This window comes from Ascaphus truei, chromosome 3, assembly GCF_040206685.1.
Source record: "Ascaphus truei isolate aAscTru1 chromosome 3, aAscTru1.hap1, whole genome shotgun sequence".
NCBI lineage: Eukaryota > Metazoa > Chordata > Amphibia > Anura > Ascaphidae > Ascaphus > Ascaphus truei.
In genome coordinates, this window is record NC_134485.1 from 313531195 (window position 1) to 313553116 (window position 21922).

Below are 21922 nucleotides of genomic sequence, written 5' to 3' on the forward strand. Positions count from 1 at the left end.
CTGTTGGCCATCTCCACTTGTCATTCCAGACATTTGTATTTAACTTATTGGATTCCCAGATACAAAGTTAAAAATCCAGGTTCTTTTCTTTGTTCTGTACTTAAAAATGACATGCAGTCTTGTTTTTTAAATACCTGCGTTTTGCTACCAGGAACTAGAGTCAAAATCAAAACTGACTGATGCTGTTTCCTTAAACTAAAGTATATGATCAAAAAACCTAAACTGGAGCAGACTTAATTCTGAAAATAGCAGATGGATCAAGAGCAGACGGATGACAAAGAGGCATCTTCATCCTAAACCTCTGAGTGTCAATCTATCAAAGTACTTTGCCCCATGTGCCATAAGGAGGCTTTAGGGAGGAGTTACATAATGCACATTATTCACCCCCTCTCCCCAAAAAAATTGGGCTATCTGTCCCTTTAATGTGGTGGCAAAGCTCATCTCTGTGACCCCAAATTAATGTTCTGAAATCTGGGTTCCTGAGGGTTCAGGGAAGGATAACTACATAACCTATAGTCTTATTGGATCCCCGAAACATTTTTGCACAGCTTTTTAAATAAATACCCAGTTTTACATGACAAATAGGAGTTAATTTTGTGAATATTCAAGACATTTGTTCTATCCTACTCTTGGGATCTCTGCGTAGTGGAGTCCAGGACATGCTTACAAACTATCAATGCATTTGTGCTATTTCAACAGCAAGAGTAACAAACATGAGTCAACTGTGCATATTATATCAGCATCATTAAGTGTCGTCAAGAAACTAGCTCAGTCAGGCAATGAATGTTAAACCCTACAGTGCCTTCCGTCACTTTAGGGTTTGGACAAATACGTTAAAATTCCAGAGCAGGATGTACACTCTGAGGCCAGGGGTTAATTCAGACCAAAGCACAGAAGGGCCAAAGAAGGAAGTCTGACCTATTGCTGTTACCAGGATCAAGGTCAAAGGAACATGCAGCTTTCAAATCTAATTTAAAAAAATAAAACTGAGGAATAATAATCGTTCACTTTATTTTTCAATTTTATTTTTCAAATGCATCATCAAAATGTGGTTACCTAAATAGTTCAATTCTGAAATGTTCTAACATCGTAATAAAATAGTTTAGAGATTAACTGCAGCAATAAATTGATTTTGATTGATGGGAGATCAAACCAAGTAGTTAAATCATCAGTCATAGTTTCCAAAAGTCTTAGATTGATAAGCGACTGAAAATAATGCTGCAAAAGGTGTTTTATCAGGAGATATTGTAAGCATTTTAGGCATCAGATTGTCCATTTAACCGCAAGCAAAGCTTGTAGAGAGGTATAGTGCGCATTTTTTATTACTAGATTCATGGTGGTTCCCATTATAGAGCCAATCCAAGCATTGTTTTCCTTTAAAAAAATTAAATACAGAATTGAATCTGGGGGTATCTGGAGCTGAACCCGGTTAATTTCAGTTCCGAGGACCACCTGCTTCCAGAGGTACCTCTGTAGGGGTTGCAGGTAGCCGCTCCGTTTCACTATATGGCTGCTTTTCAAAGCTACCGGGCCCTGCGGGCCAATAGGAAGCCATGATGTCATCAGGTGCGGTTTTCTTATTGGCCCATGTGACGAGGAAGCTCAAAAGTGCAGAGATACCGGCACCCCCTTCGGATGCAAGTATCTCCGGAAGCAGGGTGTTCCCGCAGCTGAAATTGATGGCGTTCAGCTCCGGAGATCCCCTGCTTCAATCCTGTATTAAAACATGAAGAAATAAAAATGGCTAATAAAGTGACATGCACAGAACACTGTAACCTCCTCATTGACTCATACTGACATCAGATACATTACTTCCAGTGCTACAGACACCTTGTAGCTGCATATTCACCTCCAGGTATACGTGATTCTTCAAAAAAAAACAGGCAGCAGCAGCAGAGTTAAAAACTGCCAACAAACCTGCAATATTTACAAATGGAAGAAAAATTTTTTTTTTACAATTTATTTGGTGTAAACTGTAGATTTCATCTTTCTAAAATACAATCATTTCCTTTTGTTTTGTCTCTTTGTAGCCATTTTGTACAAGAAATTATGAAACAGAACATGAAGTCCACTTGCTAAGCACTCGACAGCAAGGTAGATGCGAAGATTTGCTGCAATATCTGTGGGATCTGCTTTGTATCCATGGCAACAAAAGATCGCCCTGCTGGGAGTGTCCTCTGGAGCCTGCAGTTCAGAAAGGAGACAGAATACATTAGCAATGCAAATCACCTTTCCATAGAACTGAGTGAAGAAGTAAACCTTCACTTCTGCATAACTTACAGATATACGCCATTCATGCTGCCCTTACTGAGTGAATGAAAGCTTGGGAATAGGCCAGAATGACAATATACTAAAAGCTGTTGTATCCAAGAAGACCGCACAAGGACACAGCTGGACTGTTATAACAAGGCCCGGTGAATTAATCGTCAGTCGCCTCAAAATACTGCTTTTTGTCAATATCTTTCGTTGGATAATTATTATACCTCATATGACTAATACAAAAGGACATTCTCCCTGACTTAAATGGTAGTTTCCAGTCGATAGCGTCACGAGCGGCACTATTTCAGTTGAATGAAAAACCCTCAAAGAACGCTATTCAATACAGTGAGACGTTGGGTGATGAACAGTTAGCGCTGTATCAATTTCGCTTTACATGAACAGAAGATTATGCATGGCCAACGAGGTGTTACCCAATTCTTACTATATTGAATGGGGGGGGGGGGGGGCATGTTCGACAGAGAGCGTTATCTTTTGGGCATTGCTGGCTCCTTGATGTTACTGATATTTCAAATATATAAAGCACTAGCTGAGAGACCCGGCGTTGCCCGGGAGGTAAATGCGTAATAGGTAGTATTATTTATAAATCGTGGAACAATAGGTGAGTATTTGTTGTAAAGGTTGGATAATAATGTTGAAAAGAAAGATGGAATAAAATGTAATACAATGTTGTTTAAAAATGGTTTATTGGGGAGGAGGGGGGGAGGGAAAGGGGGGAGGAGGGGGGGAGGGAAAGGGGGGAGGAGGGGGGGAGGGAAAGGGGGGAGGAGGGGGGAGGGAAGGGGGGGAGGGAAAGGGGGGAGGAGGGGGGAGGGAAAGGGGGGAGGAGGGGGGAGGGAAAGGGTGGAGGAGGGGGGAGGGAAAGGGTGGAGATGGGGGGGAGGGAAAGGGTGGAGGGAAAGGGTGGAGGAGGGGGGGAGGGAAAGGGTGGAGGAGGGGGGGAGGGAAAGGGTGGAGGAGGGGGGGAGGGAAAGGGTGGAGGAGGGGGGAGGGAAAGGGGAGCGGAGGGGGGGAGGGAAAGGGGAGCGGAGGGGGGAAGGGAAAGGGGGAGCGGAGGGGGGGAGGGAAAGGGGAGCAGAGGGGGGAGGGAAAGGGGAGCGGAGGGGGGGAGGGAAAGGGGAGCGGAGGGGGGGAGGAAAGGGGAGGGGGGGAAAGGGGAGCGGGGGGGGGAGAAAGGGGAGCGGGGGGGGGAAAGGGGAGCGGGGGGGGGAGAAAGGGGAGCGGGGAGAAAGGGGAGCGGGGAGAAAGGGGAGTGGGGGGGGGAGAAAGGGGAGTGGGGGGGGGAGAAAGGGGAGTGGGGGGGCGGAAAGAGGGGAGTGGGGGGGGGGGAGTGGGGGGGGGAGAAAGGGGAGTGGGGGGGGGGGAGAAAGGGGAGGGGGGGGAGAAAGGGGAGTGGGGGGGGGGAGAAAGGGGAGTGGGGGGGGGGGGGGAGAAAGGGGAGGGGGAGAAAGGGGAGTGGGGGAGGGGGGGAAAGGGGAGTGGGGGAGGGGGGGAAAGGGGAGTGGGGGAGGGGGGGAAAGGGGAGTGGGGGAGGGGGGGAAAGGGGAGGGGGGGAAAGGGGAGTGGGGGAGGGGGGAGTGGGGGAAAGGGGAGTGGGGGAGGGGGGGAAAGGGGAGGGGGGGGAAAGGGGAGTGGGGGGAAAGGGGTGTGGGGGAGGGGGGGGGGGGGAAAGGGGTGTGGGGGGAAAGGGGTGTGGGGGAGGGGGGGGAAAGGGGAGTGGGGGAGGGGGGGGAAAGGGGTGTGGGGGAGGGGGGGGAAAAGGGGTGTGGGGGAAAGGGGTGTGGGGGAGGGGGGGGGAAAGGGGAGTGGGGGAGGGGGGGAAAGGGGAGTGGGGGAGGGGGGGGAAAGGGGAGTGGGGGAGGGGGGGGGAAAGGGGAGTGGGGGAGGGGGGGGGAAAGGGGAGTGGGCATATGTATTGTCATAATTTATGTATGTGCATGTCCCCCCCCCCTCCGGGCGTCCGTCCCCCCGCTTGTTCGGCGGGTGGTAGCTCCCTCGTTCCCCGTGACTCGCCCCCCCCCCCCCCGTTCCCCGTGACTCGCCCCCCCCCCCCGTTCCCCGTGACTCGCGGCTCGCCCCCCCCCCCCCCGTTCCCCGTGACTCGCGGCTCGCCCCCCCCCCCCCCGTTCCCCGTGACTCGCCCCCCCCGTTCCCCGTGACTCGCCCCCCCTCCCCGTTCCTCGTGACTCGCGCTCCCCCCCCCCCCCGGCGCCCGCTTTCCCCCGATGTGCCGCCCGGCTGAGTGAGGCGTGCAGGCGGCGGCAGGAAGCGCCCTGTGTGGGGCCTGTGTGGGCCTGAGGCGCGAGGCTCCGCGCCTGAAATAGGAGAGTTACTGGCAGTGCTGTGCCTTACCTGAGGGGGAGGTAGCGCCGGGTAGGTAAGGGAGCGGCTGGGGTAGGAGGGCCGCGCTTCCCCTCCGTCTGGAGCCGGTGCAGGGCGGCGCACGTGATGGGGGGGGGGGGGGTGGTGTGTGTGTGTGTGTCCTGTCTGTGTATCTCAGTGTGTGTGTGTGTGTGTGTATCTGTGTGTGTCTCAGTGTGTGTCTCAGTGTGTGTGTATCTTTGTGTGTGTCTCAGTGTCCTGCCTGTGTGTATCTCCGTGTGTGTGTGTGTGTGTCCTGCCTGTGTGTATCTCCGTGTGTGTGTGTGTGTGTGTGTGTGTGTGTCTGTGTGTCTGTGTGTGTCTCAGTGTGTGTGTATCTTTGTGTGTGTCTCAGTGTCCTGCCTGTGTGTATCTCCGTGTGTGTGTGTGTCCTGCCTGTGTGTATCTCCGTGTGTGTGTGTGTCCGGCGTGTGTCCGGCGTGTGTGTGTGTGTGTGTGTGTGTATCTTTGTGTGTGTCTCAGTGTCCTGCCTGTGTGTATCTCTGTGTGAGTGTATGTGTGTGTCCGGCCAATGAGAGGTGTGCGGGGGCGGGCCAAGGGAGCCAATGAGATTGCCGCTAGGGACACAGGGAGGGACACAGGGAGACACATACAGACCCGGACACATAGGACACTTTCAGAAATATATAGTAGATATAGCAAATGGAAATATTACTGTGTGCTCATTTGCAGGTCTGCAATCCTGCCTTTCACCATTATCACCCAGCACAAAGTGCTTCCAGTGCAGCAAGGGATTCTGGGAAATTACATGCAAATGAGCACACAGTGCCACCTTTTGCTTCAAAACCATATGGCATGGTCCCCTGTAAGCTTATGCTTATAGCATATCACAGCTTCTGAGCAAAGCCTGAGTTAAGATGCATAGCCAGCAGTAAACCCACCCACAGACAGCCGTTTCGACCTTAATGGGTCTCATCAGTGTGAGGTTGGTTATACTGGCTTTGCAAAATGAAGCTTAGGATAGGTTTCACCACACTTAGTTAAGTTATGGTAGGTAAATATTGTGACAAAACCCTCCACAGTAAAGCATTTAGCAAATGGAAATATTACTGTGTGCTCATTTGCATGTCTTAGACAGGTCTGCAACCCTGCCTTTCACCATTATCACCCAACACACAGTGCTTCCACTGCAGCAAGGGATTCTGGGAAATGACATGCAAATGAGCACACAGTGCCTATATATATATATATATATATATATATATATATATATATACACACACATACATACACACACACAGTACATATATATATATATATATATATATATATATATATATATATACACACATATATATACATATATATACACACACACACAACCTTATTCTAATACAAAGCAACACTATTAAGTAAACCATAAATACAATGTTACATACGTGAAGTACTGATAAAATGCAGTAAGATAAGACCACAATATATAAAAGTAAATTCAGGCAGAAAGGAATTCCTACCCTGAAGGGATTGCTGTTTGGTGTGATGTGATAACAGAGACTTTATTAGTCCCTCCAGCATCAGAATATGTGTGTGTCCTTGTGGTGAGGGTGCAATTATAGTTTCGTGCATATGTACATTTTAATTGTGCTCTGTTTGTGTGCATAGGCTTTGGGTCTCTTCACATAATGTCTCTAAATAGCTATGACATTGGAAGGGCTAATGACTAAAAGGAGTTGTTTCAGCACTGGCTAATAGGTCTTTTTGACACTTTCAAACTTACACTGATGACCTTTAGGCTTATGCCTTCAGACGCTTAATAGCTTCAATCAGTGACTCACAAATGATGAATACTTAAGCATGTTTATTAGGGAGACCAAAAGCTCTAGATTATCAATGACATGTTCCTGGTTTTGCTTCTCAGTGCTGTTTTTTTCATAAATATGAGAAGAAAAAACATGTTGAAATAAACTAAATAATTAGTTATATTGAATGTGCATTGGGGTTTCTTTCTATATTGCTGTTTTTCCACCAAGAAAAATCCATAAGAATATAGTATTTATAGCATGGATTGAGTAATCATATTCCTAATAAAAAATTGCAATCTGATCAATTTAGTTTTGTGTGTGTACGTATATATTTGTTGGTTCCTTGTAGATGTAGCAATAGGTTACATCTGAATTGAAAGCTGTTGTCCAGGTTATGCACATTTAACATAATATTTCAGTAAAGACCAAAACGTTATGGGTGCTGTAATAAAAATGGTGACGGATATAAAGTATTTTAATCAATCTGGTACTTCATGGGGTTTATGTGGCTACAATTTGACTTAAAAATACAAAGAGATTTGTGTCTGTGCTGATCTACAAAGAGGGCATAATTGGGGGGGGGGGGGCATCACTGACGGCCCATTAATAGTGAAATATGTACCGTTTAGAAGGCTATAGACAATAGCCAGATCCTCAGCTGTCAGCCTCAAAGAAAACCGTAACATTCTTGAAAAATCCCTTGTGCATCACAGAGATAGGTGGCAAACAGATCACCACTTAGTGGGAGGGCTTTTTTTAAAATGAGGACATCATGTGATGACATCTATTCTGAAGAATAACGTTTAGATATTTGTACTCGTTGCAAGAAGACAGATGCAATAATGCCAAAAACTTGAGGTTTAGGAAGTGGCAAGAGACAGATATCCATTTGTTGCTCATATTTAGGAACCAGTCAGTCAAAATTACACTCGGCAAACTCACCTGAATCTATAGATATGACTCGCGTTCGGCTAACTATTAGGGAAATGAAGATATGAGTGTGTTTCTATATTCAGCCAGTCTTTAAACGTCACAAGAGGAGTTTTTTCTTCTAAGTCGTAAAACTGTGAACCCAGTGGTTGATTGATGACAGGGTGGTCTTATGGTGTTCTCAATTAAAGGAAGTTGGAATATAAAACCCTACTTTTTAATTATGAGTTAGAATTCAACAGAGGTGTGTTTTGGGATCAGGCATGTGAATTCTCATCTTTCCTACGCCAGTGACATCTCTGGGAAAAACCTATGACATATAGTAATGTACTGTATAGGGATTTCTGTTTATGCATTTATTCTGTGTGTTCTTGTAATAATCTTTTTTCTATAATCTAAGCACTGTATTTTTATATATATATTAAAACAAAACTGTAATAAGTGAAGCTTTGTGCTCTGAATGAATGGTTTGCATGCTTTTTATAGAGTAAAGTACATTTTTGGACACATGTTGCTACAACAGATTTTTGTGTGTTGCGTGCATAGTTTTTCTTTAAGAAACAGGGACATAAGACCCTGGCAGATAGATACAGATTTCATTTGCATATTTCTTGGGTGGTGTGAGCGTATAGATATGATTGCAATCGCATAAAGGGTAAATAATAACTAATTGAAAGTACCTTGCGCAGGAGAAAGGCGAGTTGGCTTGTTTAGCTATGTGTATTAACCCTGGATTCATATTTAAGTTGTGTGCTCACAAGCCTGGTGTCCGTGACAGATGGTATATTGGGACGGGTTGAGGGGAGATATTACTCATTTGAGGGACCTTTGTAGAAGGTGAAAAGTGGGGCATCTAGATAGCTTTGTATTAACCCTTGTCCCATATGCAGGTCACGTGCTCACAGATGTGCCATACATGACATGTACATACATGTTTCATTTGGGTTCTCCAATCTCTTTATACTAAAATTGTGCATATTATGATTCTAGGCATGGTCATATGAGCAGATTCACCTTTTGTGGGTGTGTCAATGGCCCAAGAGATCGTACAAACAGTATTCTAACAATCACGCTGTAGGTACAGGTGCATCGTACCATCACACTTGCACCTTTTGCACACCAACAAATAAAGTGCCAACCTCTGTTCATTAAAAAAAATCTGTTAATTTAACAAATCTCATTAAAAAGATCAGTGCAATTCATTGGAGAAAGTTACCACCACATCTCTAATCATAGTGATTTATATGATCTTTTTACATTATTCAATGGAATTGATTTAACTGGGTTTTTTTTTTTAATTAACTGAGGTTGTTACCTAGTTTGGTGATGTGTACTGGATATCGCTAAACTTTTTGTAGTGAAAGGTTTAAGACATAACTGAAAAAGCTGACAAAACCTTAGTTCTCATTTACTCACCTGTCGGCTTGGTCTCCCAATGACCCAATAAATATAGCAAATGCATTGATTTGTGGATTAATGGTCAAGGCTTCGGCAAACCTCGACGGCGGAATGCCATATCGTTCAAGGTTGGCGTCGCTCAAAACTATGACAAAGTATTCATCAGCCTCCTCCTTAGCTATCTCACGTATCGCATGCTCTGTTGCTTCCAGTGTGTAGTCTCCGCTCATACAGAACTGTGAGTGGGCATGCATCGTCTGACACAAGAGAAGAACAAAAATGTCAACAGTGCCTGTAACATTACACATCGTCCCCTATAAAGCAGCACTGTGAGCTGATCAACAGGTTTTGGTTGTATTTTTTTTTTACTAACATTAACCCCTTTAGTGCCCTATTGACATATACCATAAAAGTGCCACCCTAGAGGCGCTTATGATATATCCCAGCGGTGCGCAAACGGGGGGCGCGCCCCACGCGGCGGTTACAGAGGCCCCGCTAAAAGCGCGAGAACTCTGTAAATTTACATACCGGCTTCTTGTCCACACGCCTCCATGGCAATGCGGCATCAAATGACACCCGTTACCATGGAGACGTGACAGCAAATGATGCAGCGGATCACGTAACGTCACATGACCTCACAGCGTCATTTGACGTATCATTAGAGGCGAGGGGGGCGCGACCGAGGAGGCAGCAGGTAAGGAGGGCACGGGGAGTTTGCGCATCGCTGGTATACCCTGTCCGTCATGGCCTTTTGCTTGTTTTTTAGGATCTGTTCGTGATCAGATTGCAGACTACACTTCCTCTCCATTTTCGGACCGGCCGCCAGAACCCAGAAATGATCACGTGATCGCTAAAAGAGCGGTCACGTGATCTGTCATTACCGAAGATTATGTGGCCACGGAGGTGGCAGGAAACTCTGGCACTGAAGGGATTAAGAAATCTCTTCTTGCCCTTTTCAATTCTGTTTTGATTTGTAAAATATAATGCTCTGTTCAGGACATACAATCATTTGAAATATTAAGGGGACTTTTTCTATAACAGCCAAAGTGGCCGATCAGGCAATTTTTGGCCGAAATGCGCCACTGACTTAAATTGGGATTTTGTCCAAAAACGGCTTGACCGGCCACTTTGGTTGATATAGAAAATGCCAGGAGATTAAAATAAAGCTCCACCCAGAGCCCAGTGCACTCTGAAGGTTACCATGGTGACCTCAGAAGCTAGAGATTACGCAAATCATTATGATTTATACATAAATGATATGACAATCTAGAAACTCAGAAAAAAAGCACATTGACCTCAGTTATTACACAACTTGATGCGTCATGTGAATAATGAGAGGTCAGGACTTGTTAACATATATTGTTTCTACCATTGCTCCTTAAATACGTTCGCAAATTTCTCATGTAACACTTACGCTAGTTTTACATCAACCCTGTTTAACTACTCTTTTTATTAAAGAGTACAGGCATACCCCGGTTTAAGGACACTCGCTTTAAGTACACTCGCGAGTAAGGACATATCGCCCAATACGCAAACAGCAGCTCACGCATGCGCCTGTCAGCAAGTCCTGAACAGCAATACTGGCTCCCTACCTGTACCGAAGCTGTGCGCATGCGGGGAGACTATAGAGCGGTTACAAATGCGTTATTTACATCAGTTATGCACGTATATGACGATTGCAGTACAGTACATGCATCGATAAGTGGAAAAAAAGGTAATGCTTCAATTTAACTACATTTTCGCTTTACATACATGCTCTGGTCCCATTGCGTACGTTAATGCGGGGTATGCCTGTATCTTAACAAGGTATTTATGACTTTGTAGATACATTCTTTATTCCCCTTGCTGTGATCTACAATGGTTTTATTGAGTGTAGAAGCTTTGATTGTTCTGAGCTATTTGCCAGGTGGATTTACCTTAAGAATGTCTAATCTTTGCTTATTGTTCCTGGGGATCTTGTCATCTCTTATCAGCTCAATGTTGCAGCTATCACCTGAATGTCCAGAGATATCGTACTGCAATGGAAATAAGACAGGGAAATAGTAAGACAGGCGCAAAAATATTCTGTGATGTACAACTTCAGCCGTGCTTCACTGCCAGGGGGAGGGAATCCGCAGGCCAAAGACTTGCCATGAAGGGGCAGTGACATGGTTAAATGAAGTCCAAACAAAATAGCTTTGATGCTGAATGATGAAGTATATGAGTTATGATGCTAACTGGTGCCACAGGTGCGGAAAGAAAAATATATTTTTATCTGTGTGTGCTATGTGGAAAATTGAATAAACACTGTACATATCTAACTCACTGAAGCATTATTACATCAAGCCCTACTATGTTATTCTTATACCTTCTCCATTTATCTTGCATGTCTGTGTAAACCTGCAGTACATATTTATGGATTAATCATGACAACTTAAAGTAGATTGGTTACCAGCATTAGGTTTCAAAACGATCTAATCTGCATTCCTTCATTTTAACACTTTCAGTGATTTTTGTGTCTGCCTTCAGACATGCACATCAGGAGCTCATTATTAAGATTTCAGATGTTTTATTAAGGACTGTCCTAATCTCTCTCCCCAGGTCAGTAAGGGAGGTGCTTCAAATATTTTCTGAGTAATCTTCCCATTTAGTGCAAATTCCTCTAATCCAATTCATTTGACACTTCTCTGGCATCAAAGACCATTACATGCAGATGTGGACAGCAGGTAGGGGGAGCGATGCATTATATTGTGTGCAGATTGCAGAGCTGCTGTCTGTGTGATTATCCTCTGAAGTGCACACATTCCAGCTCAATAATACAGTTGGCTCTCGCAGACTTTACAGGATACCACGCATGCCAGGAATACTTGAGGACAAATTCACAGAGCTCTGCTAACACAGGTCTCATAATGTCACCTTACTAACATCCGTTACAGACGGTATTTGCCCAGAGGTTAATGCAAATTCACAAAGCCAATTATATGCAAAAACAACAACTGTAGTAGTTCTCATTAGCATAGGCTTAACGCCATGTTAAGTAAGCAGTAACTTGCGTTAACTTCAAATAACCTGGCGTTAAGCGTGTCTTGCATTAAGGTATTGTTACTCCCATCCAGAGTCTGAGATATGGCATTTATTGGACAGGAGAGGCGGAACGGGGGAGAGAGAGGATATGCAAACGGTCCAAATCAGCATATTTCCCAGGTACAGTGGCGGCCGCCTTTATCCTCCTGCGGCTGCCACCGCGGGATTTTGAAAAACGCGGCGGCGCGCGGCTTGTTTTCCTCAGGTTTCCCGCGCTGCGGGCGCTTTCAATGATAAGCGCCATTAGCGCTTATCTGATGATGCGGCCGCCGCGTGGGAAACTCCGATAAAAACTGAGAAACTCCCCGCATTTAGCCGGGTAAGTAGGAGAATAAAGGCGGCTGCAACAGTATCTCAGATTTGTTCACAGGTTCACATCTCTCTCTTGTTCTCTCTCCAAAACCTATATTTTAGGGTCTGTATGGCAGTAATGCCAACTTTTTGTATGACTAAACTAACGTCCTGCTAAAACTCTACTTTCACTTTAATAGACCTATGTAGCCACTAGCGGTGTTGCCAGGGTAAATGCCTCCTTTGCATAGAAATATCACTAGTGTTCTGGCTCAGGCTCAATATAGGTACTGAGTAGGATCAGGCAGTTTAACTTGTCCCCTTAAATGCACACAGAATCCTTCTATTTTCTGCAACTTTATTGGAAGGGGTATACAGGAACATAGAAAAACTATGGGTGCCACTTGTGTGTGGAAGGTAGGAAATTATAGCCTTGTTCTGGGATAACACTAAAAAAAGAGAAGTTACTCACAAGGCTGCAGATTCCAAAAGGAAGTAAGCTTGCCTGTTCTGACAGGAAATAAAATCAGGACTATACCTTTTATGAAAGCATAGGAGGGGGAGCCAGGAACAGTTCAACTAGCTGAGAGACAGGGGCATTGCCAAGGCAACTGGTTGGGAAACCACAAGGGGTAGCAACATTGTTGCAACTAAACTGAGGAGTAATGGCTGCCTCAGAACAGAGAAATCAAACATAGAGAGAGGTTCCAGGACAACTAGTGTTTATTATATTTAATGCAATGCTTTTTTCCGGATGAAAGCAGGAGGTAGCTCCCTCAAAGCAGCATGAAAGCAGGAGGTAGCTCCCTCAAAGCAGCATGAAAGCAGGAGGTAGCTCCCTCAAAGCAGCATGAAAGCAGGAGGTAGCTCCCTCAAAGCAGCATGAAAGCAGGAGGTAGCTCCCTCAAAGCAGCATGAAAGCAGGAGGTAGCTCCCTCAAAGCAGCATGAAAGCAGGAGGTAGCTCCCTCAAAGCAGCATTAAATGTTTGCAAAGGTTTTGCAATTGGTAAAAATGGATGCTGCCTCTTTAATCTCTAAAAAAAACAATTAGAATATCTCCAGCAAAAAGAAATATCCATTTGTAGCAGGCTCGGCAAACACTAATTATATACAGTGTGAACTCCATTTTGACAAATCATGCTGTTGGTCATTCACTTGGTTGAGCAACAACGAACCATTACAGTACTGCACTTTTTTTTAATAGTGGAGTCATTTGATGTGTGTGCCAAGTTTTGGTGCTCTTAAATCTTTTGCATTTGACCCTTGTCTGATTTGTGTCTTTTAGCTATTGGTATAACTTTTCACACACATGGGTTTCAAAGATATATTGCCGGCTCCTTTTGTGTTCACCGTTTTCTTGGATGATGAAGCTGTATTTTCTTTATCCTAGCAACAGAAAGATTACATTCCCCCCCCCCCCCTACTTAAATCTCCTTGGAAAGACATTTTTTCCACTACAGTATGTGGTCAGGGAAAATATCATTATTGTGTTATTTCCCGTTTGTCATTACCTTAAACTTATTCTCATAATTCTCAAAGGCCTCCATGACCATGCACGCAGCTTCCATGGAACGTTCCAGCCTGCCGTCCACCCCATTAAAACGATACATGCTGCCAGATACATCCACCACAAGCCTTAGTCTCTTGGGTTTCTGCTGAGGGCTTCCAAGCTGGGCAGCAAAAAGAAAAGCAGAATGTTAAGTGCGCTTTCCAGAATTGTGCACTATTTGGTACAGCTCACATCTAACTTGCTGATTATACAATCAAAGTATAGAGTTAGGGGGGGGGGGGGGAAAGAATCAAGGAGAATTTCTACTTGAAAATAAAGATACATGTATTTAGTGAAACATATATTACATATACATAAAATAAAAATACCACTTAGGAGCATAATCACGTCTCAGACATGTCTGCAACCCTGCCTTATCCCAATATCTCTTTGCATACAATACTTCCACTGCCGCTAGGGATTCTGGGTAATGACATGCAAATGAGCACTCAGTGTGTCACTTCTTGCTTCTAGTCCACTTTGCATATGCATAGAAATATGAACACTCACACACAGTTGTTGGCTTATACATAAATAATCATTTCATTATATTATTATATTTCATTATATATTTAGCCTTTGCTTATGCGGGATTGAGTTCCAGCACTTTTATTATTTTATTTTTTAGATAAACAATAAACACCTTATAGTGATTATGAAATTATTATGAATGAACTGGAATACTACATGGGAGTGGTTAATTGCTCCTTCTAACATATTTCTTTAGTTAAAGATGAATTATTTATTGTAGGTTAGATATCAATCTTTTTTGGCTCTCTTTGTTTAGGGTTCAGGTAACTTTTTCTTGCAACAACACCACTGTGTGGGTATGTGTGTGTGTGTGTTTATATGTGTGTGTGTGTATATATATATATATATATATACCAACTGTAAATATTACTGTCTGTTCATTTGCATGTCTGAGACAGGTCTGCAACCCTGTCTTTCCCCATTATCGCCCAGCATACAGCGCTTCCACTGCAGCACGGGATTCTGGGAAATGACATGCAAATGAGCACTCAGTGCCACCTTTTGTCTCAAGCTCGTATTACACAAGCAAATCCTCAAGCCAATGCATGCTGTTTTAAACACAGCTTTTAGACAGAGGCTGGGATGAGATGAGATGCAAAGCCATTAAACCCACTCACAGACATGTTTCAGCCTTGATGGGTATCATCAGTGTGAGGTTGGCTGTAATGGCTAAGCTGGTTTGATACTATAGACTAGGTAATCACCACAATTATTAAGGTTATGGTGGGTATAAAAAGTGACAAAAACCCTCCACAGTAAAGCATAAAGCAACTGTAAATATGACTGTATGTTCATTTGCATGTCTTAGACAGGTCTGCAACCCTGTCTTTCCCCATTATTGCCCAGCATACAGCGCTTCCACTGCAGCAAGGGATTCTGGGAAATGACATGCAAATGAGCACTCAGTACTCCCTTGAGAAAGATCCTGTTGTAAGGACCGAAACGTCGGTTGATTGTGCCTGTCTTCAATACATCTGTTGGACGTTACTTTGAGTGCTGTCTCCTTTCTTGCTGCGTGGCCTTGGATTCTCTGGTCTGCCTGGTAAGGAACACTTGTCACTTATCCTTTTTTATGGGACAAATACCTACCTTCAATATCTATGCGAGTGCCATCTGTCTCTGTATACTATATATATATATATATATATATATATATATATATATATATATATATATATATATATATATATATATATATATATATATATATATACAGTGGTTGACAAATCACCAAAAAATCTACTCGCCACACAAAAAAATCTACTCGCCACCTAGTACCAAACGTGTGCTGCTTGGGCCAATATTTACTCGCCCGGGGGTTAAATTCACTCGCCCGGGGCGAGCAAATGTATAGGTTTGTCGAACACTGTATATATATATATATATATATGCAAATATAACTGTATGCTCATCTGCATGTCTTAGGCAGGTCTGCAACCCCGCCTTTCCCCATTATCACCCAGCATACAGCACTTCCACTGCAGCAAGGGATTCTGGGAAATGACATGCAAATGAGCACACAGTGTCACTTTTTGCCTCAATAACCATTTTAACATGGTTCCCTATAGGCTTAAGCTTGCTGCATGGTCACAGCTTTGAGCACAGCCAGGGTTAAGGTGCATACCCAGAAAACCACCCACAGACAGCTGTTTCGAACTTGATGGGTCTCATCAGTGTGGGGTTGATTTTACTGGGAATGCAAGAGAGGCTATGGGATAGGCTAAACCATAATACTGAGTTAAGTTATGGTGAGTAAAAAAAGTGACAAAAACCGCCACAGGAAAGCAAATATGCAAATATAACTGTATGCTCATCTGCATGTCTTAGGCAGGTCTGCAACCCCGCCTTTCCCCATTATCACCCAGCATACAGCACTTCCACTGCAGCAAGGGATTCTGGGAAATGACATGCAAATGAGCACACAGTGTCACTTTTTGCCTCATTAACCATTATATGTACAATAGTGGTCTGCGCTAGTGTATGAATAGCCAGAAATATAATGGTATCTGAATGTTAACTAAGTATAAATTATAAATATAAAAAATATTCCAATATATCCTTAAAAAATGAGATTAATATACCAATATTGCATAATTGTCAATGTCTAATAAAAACAGCTAATAAATACAATTTAAACAAAAAAATGATTGTGTGGTGCTGTGAACTTTCCTTAATCTGCTCAATGCAGATAGTATGGAGTCCATACAATAAAGTCCAATGATTGGGGAGTGACAGTAGCACTAATAGGACAGACAGGCAGCTTCTTTAAAAGGGCACAACGACCTCCCTCTCCACCTGCATAGAAAAATAAAAGAAGAAAAAAAGCGCCAAATCCTAGTGCATTACTGTGCAAAAATCGATATATTTAATTCCCAAAAATCTCAATAAAAATGAACTCACAAACATAAAACAATTAAAAGCATTTTATGAGATATACTCATGCTCCTAGGACCAGGAAACGCTGCTTTGCTGCTGTAATCACTCCGTGACTCCACTGGATCAGAATGCTGCCTCCGTTGTTCACCGCCTGCAGGAACTGACGTATCAGGCACTCCGCGATGGTCTCTCACCGGGTACACACCACCAGATGCTCTTTGGTTCCCACCGGGGACGGTAGATGCCGCGGACCAGCGGATGACGTCACGGGAATCGTGCTGGATACCGGACCGGTAGAGATTCGTAGCAGTTCAATAGTAAGTGTTTGTGAAGGTCCACTGCACACCTTCCCTACGCGTTTCGTCAGATTAACTGACTTCTTCAGGGGATGGGCTCTGGGTGTGTGGTATAGCATAATATATACCCCCCCGAGTCCAATTAGCTTGATTAGTTAGTAGGCAAACAGTGTGTGGGCAATCTGCATTACTAGCAGAACAAATTGTGTGCACATGTGAACACCCAATGTTGAATCTCCATTAATAGATACTTGCCAACACACAATGATGTGAATAAAATAAATAACAGTTATACAATTAAATTATTAAAACAAACTTGCAGTTGATGTCCTTTTCTATTTTTTAGTTAAGCGGACTACAAGGGTATATCTAAAGATATCAAAAGGATATACTTGCCAACACACATTGACATGAATGAAATTAGTAACAATTATACATTTCAATTATTAAAACAAACTTGCAGTTGATGTCCTTTTCTTTTTTGGTTAAACGGACTATAAGGGTATATCTAAAGATATCCTAAATACCCCAATGAATCTATTTATACACAGTTGATATTTGTACTATTTGACACTAAATAAGTGTGGCTTGAGGAGGGTAGATCAATTGATGAATAAAGAAGAGTTTAATACTATCTTAACAATTGATTAACTAATACATATGATGGGTTAATATATTGTTTGTATCTTGTTTTGTACTTTTATGGAAACAGAATTTTCCAACACAGATAGAACCAATAAACCATTATGGATACTTTTACTCATGATAGTTTAGAATAACAAATTTAGATATTATACATATGACTATGAATTTAGATATTTATAATATCTAAATTTGTTATTCTAAACTATCATGAGTAAAATTCGTAGCAGTTCAATAGTAAGTGTTTGTGAAGGTCCACTGCACACCTTCCCTACGCGTTTCGTCAGATTAACTGACTTCTTCAGGGGATGGGCTCTGGGTGTGTGGTATAGCATAATATATACCCCCCCGAGTCCAATTAGCTTGATTAGTTAGTAGGCAAACAGTGTGTGGGCAATCTGCATTACTAGCAGAACAAATTGTGTGCACATGTGAACACCCAATGTTGAATCTCCATTAATAGATACTTGCCAACACACAATGATGTGAATAAAATAAATAACAGTTATACAATTAAATTATTAAAACAAACTTGCAGTTGATGTCCTTTTCTATTTTTTAGTTAAGCGGACTACAAGGGTATATCTAAAGATATCAAAAGGATATACTTGCCAACACACATTGACATGAATGAAATTAGTAACAATTATACATTTCAATTATTAAAACAAACTTGCAGTTGATGTCCTTTTCTTTTTTGGTTAAACGGACTATAAGGGTATATCTAAAGATATCCTAAATACCCCAATGAATCTATTTATACACAGTTGATATTTGTACTATTTGACACTAAATAAGTGTGGCTTGAGGAGGGTAGATCAATTGATGAATAAAGAAGAGTTTAATACTATCTTAACAATTGATTAACTAATACATATGATGGGTTAATATATTGTTTGTATCTTGTTTTGTACTTTTATGGAAACAGAATTTTCCAACACAGATAGAACCAATAAACCATTATGGATACTTTTACTCATGATAGTTTAGAATAACAAATTTAGATATTATACATATGACTATGAATTTAGATATTTATAATATCTAAATTTGTTATTCTAAACTATCATGAGTAAAATTATCCATAATGGTTTATTGGTTCTATCTGTGTTGGAAAATTCTGTTTCCATAAAAGTACAAAACAAGATACAAACAATATATTAACCCATCATATGTATTAGTTAATCAATTGTTAAGATAGTATTAAACTCTTCTTTATTCATCAATTGATCTACCCTCCTCAAGCCACACTTATTTAGTGTCAAATAGTACAAATATCAACTGTGTATAAATAGATTCATTGGGGTATTTAGGATATCTTTAGATATACCCTTATAGTCCGTTTAACCAAAAAAGAAAAGGACATCAACTGCAAGTTTGTTTTAATAATTGAAATGTATAATTGTCACTAATTTCATTCATGTCAATGTGTGTTGGCAAGTATATCCTTTTGATATCTTTAGATATACCCTTGTAGTCCGCTTAACTAAAAAATAGAAAAGGACATCAACTGCAAGTTTGTTTTAATAATTTAATTGTATAACTGTTATTTATTTTATTCACATCATTGTGTGTTGGCAAGTATCTATTAATGGAGATTCAACATTGGGTGTTCACATGTGCACACAATTTGTTCTGCTAGTAATGCAGATTGCCCACACACTGTTTGCCTACTAACTAATCAAGCTAATTGGACTCGGGGGGGTATATATTATGCTATACCACACACCCAGAGCCCATCCCCTGAAGAAGTCAGTTAATTTGACGAAACGCGTAGGGAAGGTGTGCAGTGGACCTTCACAAACGCTTACTATTGAACTGCTATGAATCTCTACCGGTCCGGTATCCAGCACGATTCCCGTGACGTCATCCGCTGGTCCGCGGCATCTACCGTCCCCGGTGGGAACCAAAGAGCATCTGGTGGTGTGTACCCGGTGAGAGACCATCGCGGAGTGCCTGATACGTCAGTTCCTGCAGGCGGTGAACAACGGAGGCAGCATTCTGATCCAGTGGAGTCACGGAGTGATTACAGCAGCAAAGCAGCGTTTCCTGGTCCTAGGAGCATGAGTATATCTCATAAAATGCTTTTAATTGTTTTATGTTTGTGAGTTCATTTTTATTGAGATTTTTGGGAATTAAATATATCGATTTTTGCACAGTAATGCACTAGGATTTGGCGCTTTTTTTCTTCTTTTATATATATATATATATATATATATATATATATATATATATATATATATATATATGTATAAACACACACAGTATGTATAGATAGAGCTCACAAAGATGTCAAATATGACCTGTGATGCTGGGTATCGCACTCCGATGCAGTATTAACTGCCATTAATTTAAATTGCCATTAGCACCGGAATAGGGTGCGATATCCCCGACCTATGTCCCATAATCATACACCCCACTCAATTTATTACTATATCACAAATAAAACTGATGGCTGATATGTGCCTATGTAAGAACTTTTATAACATATTACAATGTAAAATATTGCAATTTGTGATAAACTTCTTTTATCTTATTTTTTATCCATATTTTACACACACAGACACTTTTTCCTGACGAAAACTAACTTGTATATTACCAAGAGTGATATCAAATTATTTGAATAGGACCATGTGATCTGGTTTTGGCCAAGTAACAAAACAAAATAAGACTCACAGACTTCACCACAGAGTACTTTGATATTCTAGTCTTCCACAAAAACATTATTTTTTTTAGAATGACTCACGATAGCTCTTTCTCCCACTTTAGTGAGTCACATCTCATAAAAAGATTGTAGAAATTAGCATCATGATTCTGCAACGTATAATTGATAGAAAATGAGTTTTCTATGGACGATATATATATACATACATACAGTACATACATACATATATACAGAGAGACACAGACGGTCCTCGGTTATCCACCGGAATCCGTTCTGCAAACTGCCAACGGATAACGGACTGTCGTATAGCAAGGACCACCTACTGTATATAACTGTTATTGTGTATTACAGAACTGTTACATGTAATAACTCCATTAATGGGAGACGACTTCCATCGATTATGGAATACTTTTCCGTGCAGGAGCTACACGCAACGTATTGCAATGTTTTGTGTGCCCCTCCAGCACTGAAAGGCTTGATATACCGCTAACGTATTTCAAATTGCATACTTTCCTATTATTTGCCAGAGAAAAGCACTCAAAAGCATATTTGCCAAGTGATGCTACTGCATAAGTCTCCTTCCAGCACTGGAAGACACCTTATGGCCCATGCACTTTTGGAATAACACCACTCAGTAAACATGGTCCTCAACGTAACCAAAATTAATTGGATGGTGCGTTGAGGTCCTCCAGAGTTACATCGCTCTATTTTCATCTCCAGGGACCACCTAGTTTCTAACTTACACTTTTTGGTGACTGTGTTTTCTCATGTCAGGGAAACAAAATGCACTCCAAACTACAGGCCAATAGGAAGCCGCATTAACGTTGTGACTTTCTATTGAATGATCATGGGTGTTTCTTTGAAAAGACAGTTAGTGCACCGGCACCAAAAGCTGTAAGGGCTATCAGATACCCGGGGTACAGATTTGAAGGACCTTCCCCCACCACATTCCAATTCTGTTAAAAAGTCAATAAACATTTTTGGACAGGTTGCTGCTTTAATTATTTGAGGAGATATGGTGGATGATACCACTTTCTGGGATAGGAAAGACAGTAATAATGAAAACAAAACAGGGCGGTCACCATGCAGCAGCTCTTAAACTGCTTCTCAACAGGATAGGGGCACTCCCAGAAGCCTACTGGTTCCTTATAACCTGGCCATTATGACCCAGCCACTGGGAGAACTTCTGAAAGCCCAAACAGAAAATCAGCAAGGTGTGAGAGAAACCCAGAGCATAAACGTTCTCTAGACTCTCTAGCTTGCAGAACACTTACTTCTGGCTCGATCTCTCCACGTCTCTTGTAAATTGCTTTCTCTCCTGCTAGACCATCAATGATTTTTGTATCGTCAAGCTCTCCAATAGCCTGGTGCTTTAACCATTGCCTTTCCTTGCCCTTGGCCTGCAAGAGATACATTTAATTGGCGCAGAGTGAATGGTTTCAGACTTTTTTTTTATATACAGTTCATCAGTAGGATATGAAGACACTGACAATATCAGCATATAATGTTAATACCAAAATGAGGCGCTGCCAGTATAAATCAGATGAAAGGGTGAAGCGGTCGCAAAACCAGAAGTGAAGCAAGGAGAGAGTCTGTGGAGGCTTGATTTTCACCACTGATTGTGCGTGAAAACATTGTTTTTTAAGCATATGGGTATATCCAAACCTGTTACACTACAAATCTTCTTTTTTCCGCTTACATGATGCAGAGATGATGACATCTTAAGGCCTGATTTACACATGACTATGAGTGTAACGTCTCTAACTTCTCTTATCTCTC

The 21922-nt window shown here is 42.1% G+C and overlaps 1 protein-coding gene across 2 annotated transcripts in view; it reads right to left on the minus strand.

Annotated features, from left to right (window-relative positions):
• Positions 1–1003: 1003 nt before the first annotated feature.
• The window catches only part of VWA8 (von Willebrand factor A domain containing 8), a 348614-nt gene continuing 327695 nt past the window's right edge, over positions 1004–21922 (minus strand). For both annotated transcript variants that reach the window (XM_075591071.1, XM_075591073.1), the window contains exons 41-45: positions 21418–21543; positions 13596–13754; positions 10646–10744; positions 8748–8986; positions 1004–2184 (exon numbers count right to left, since the gene is read on the minus strand). In XM_075591071.1, coding sequence (XP_075447186.1) covers positions 2076–2184; positions 8748–8986; positions 10646–10744; positions 13596–13754; positions 21418–21543 — 732 coding nt within the window. In that variant the 3' untranslated portion in view covers positions 1004–2075. The remainder of the gene's footprint in view (positions 2185–8747; positions 8987–10645; positions 10745–13595; positions 13755–21417; positions 21544–21922) is intronic.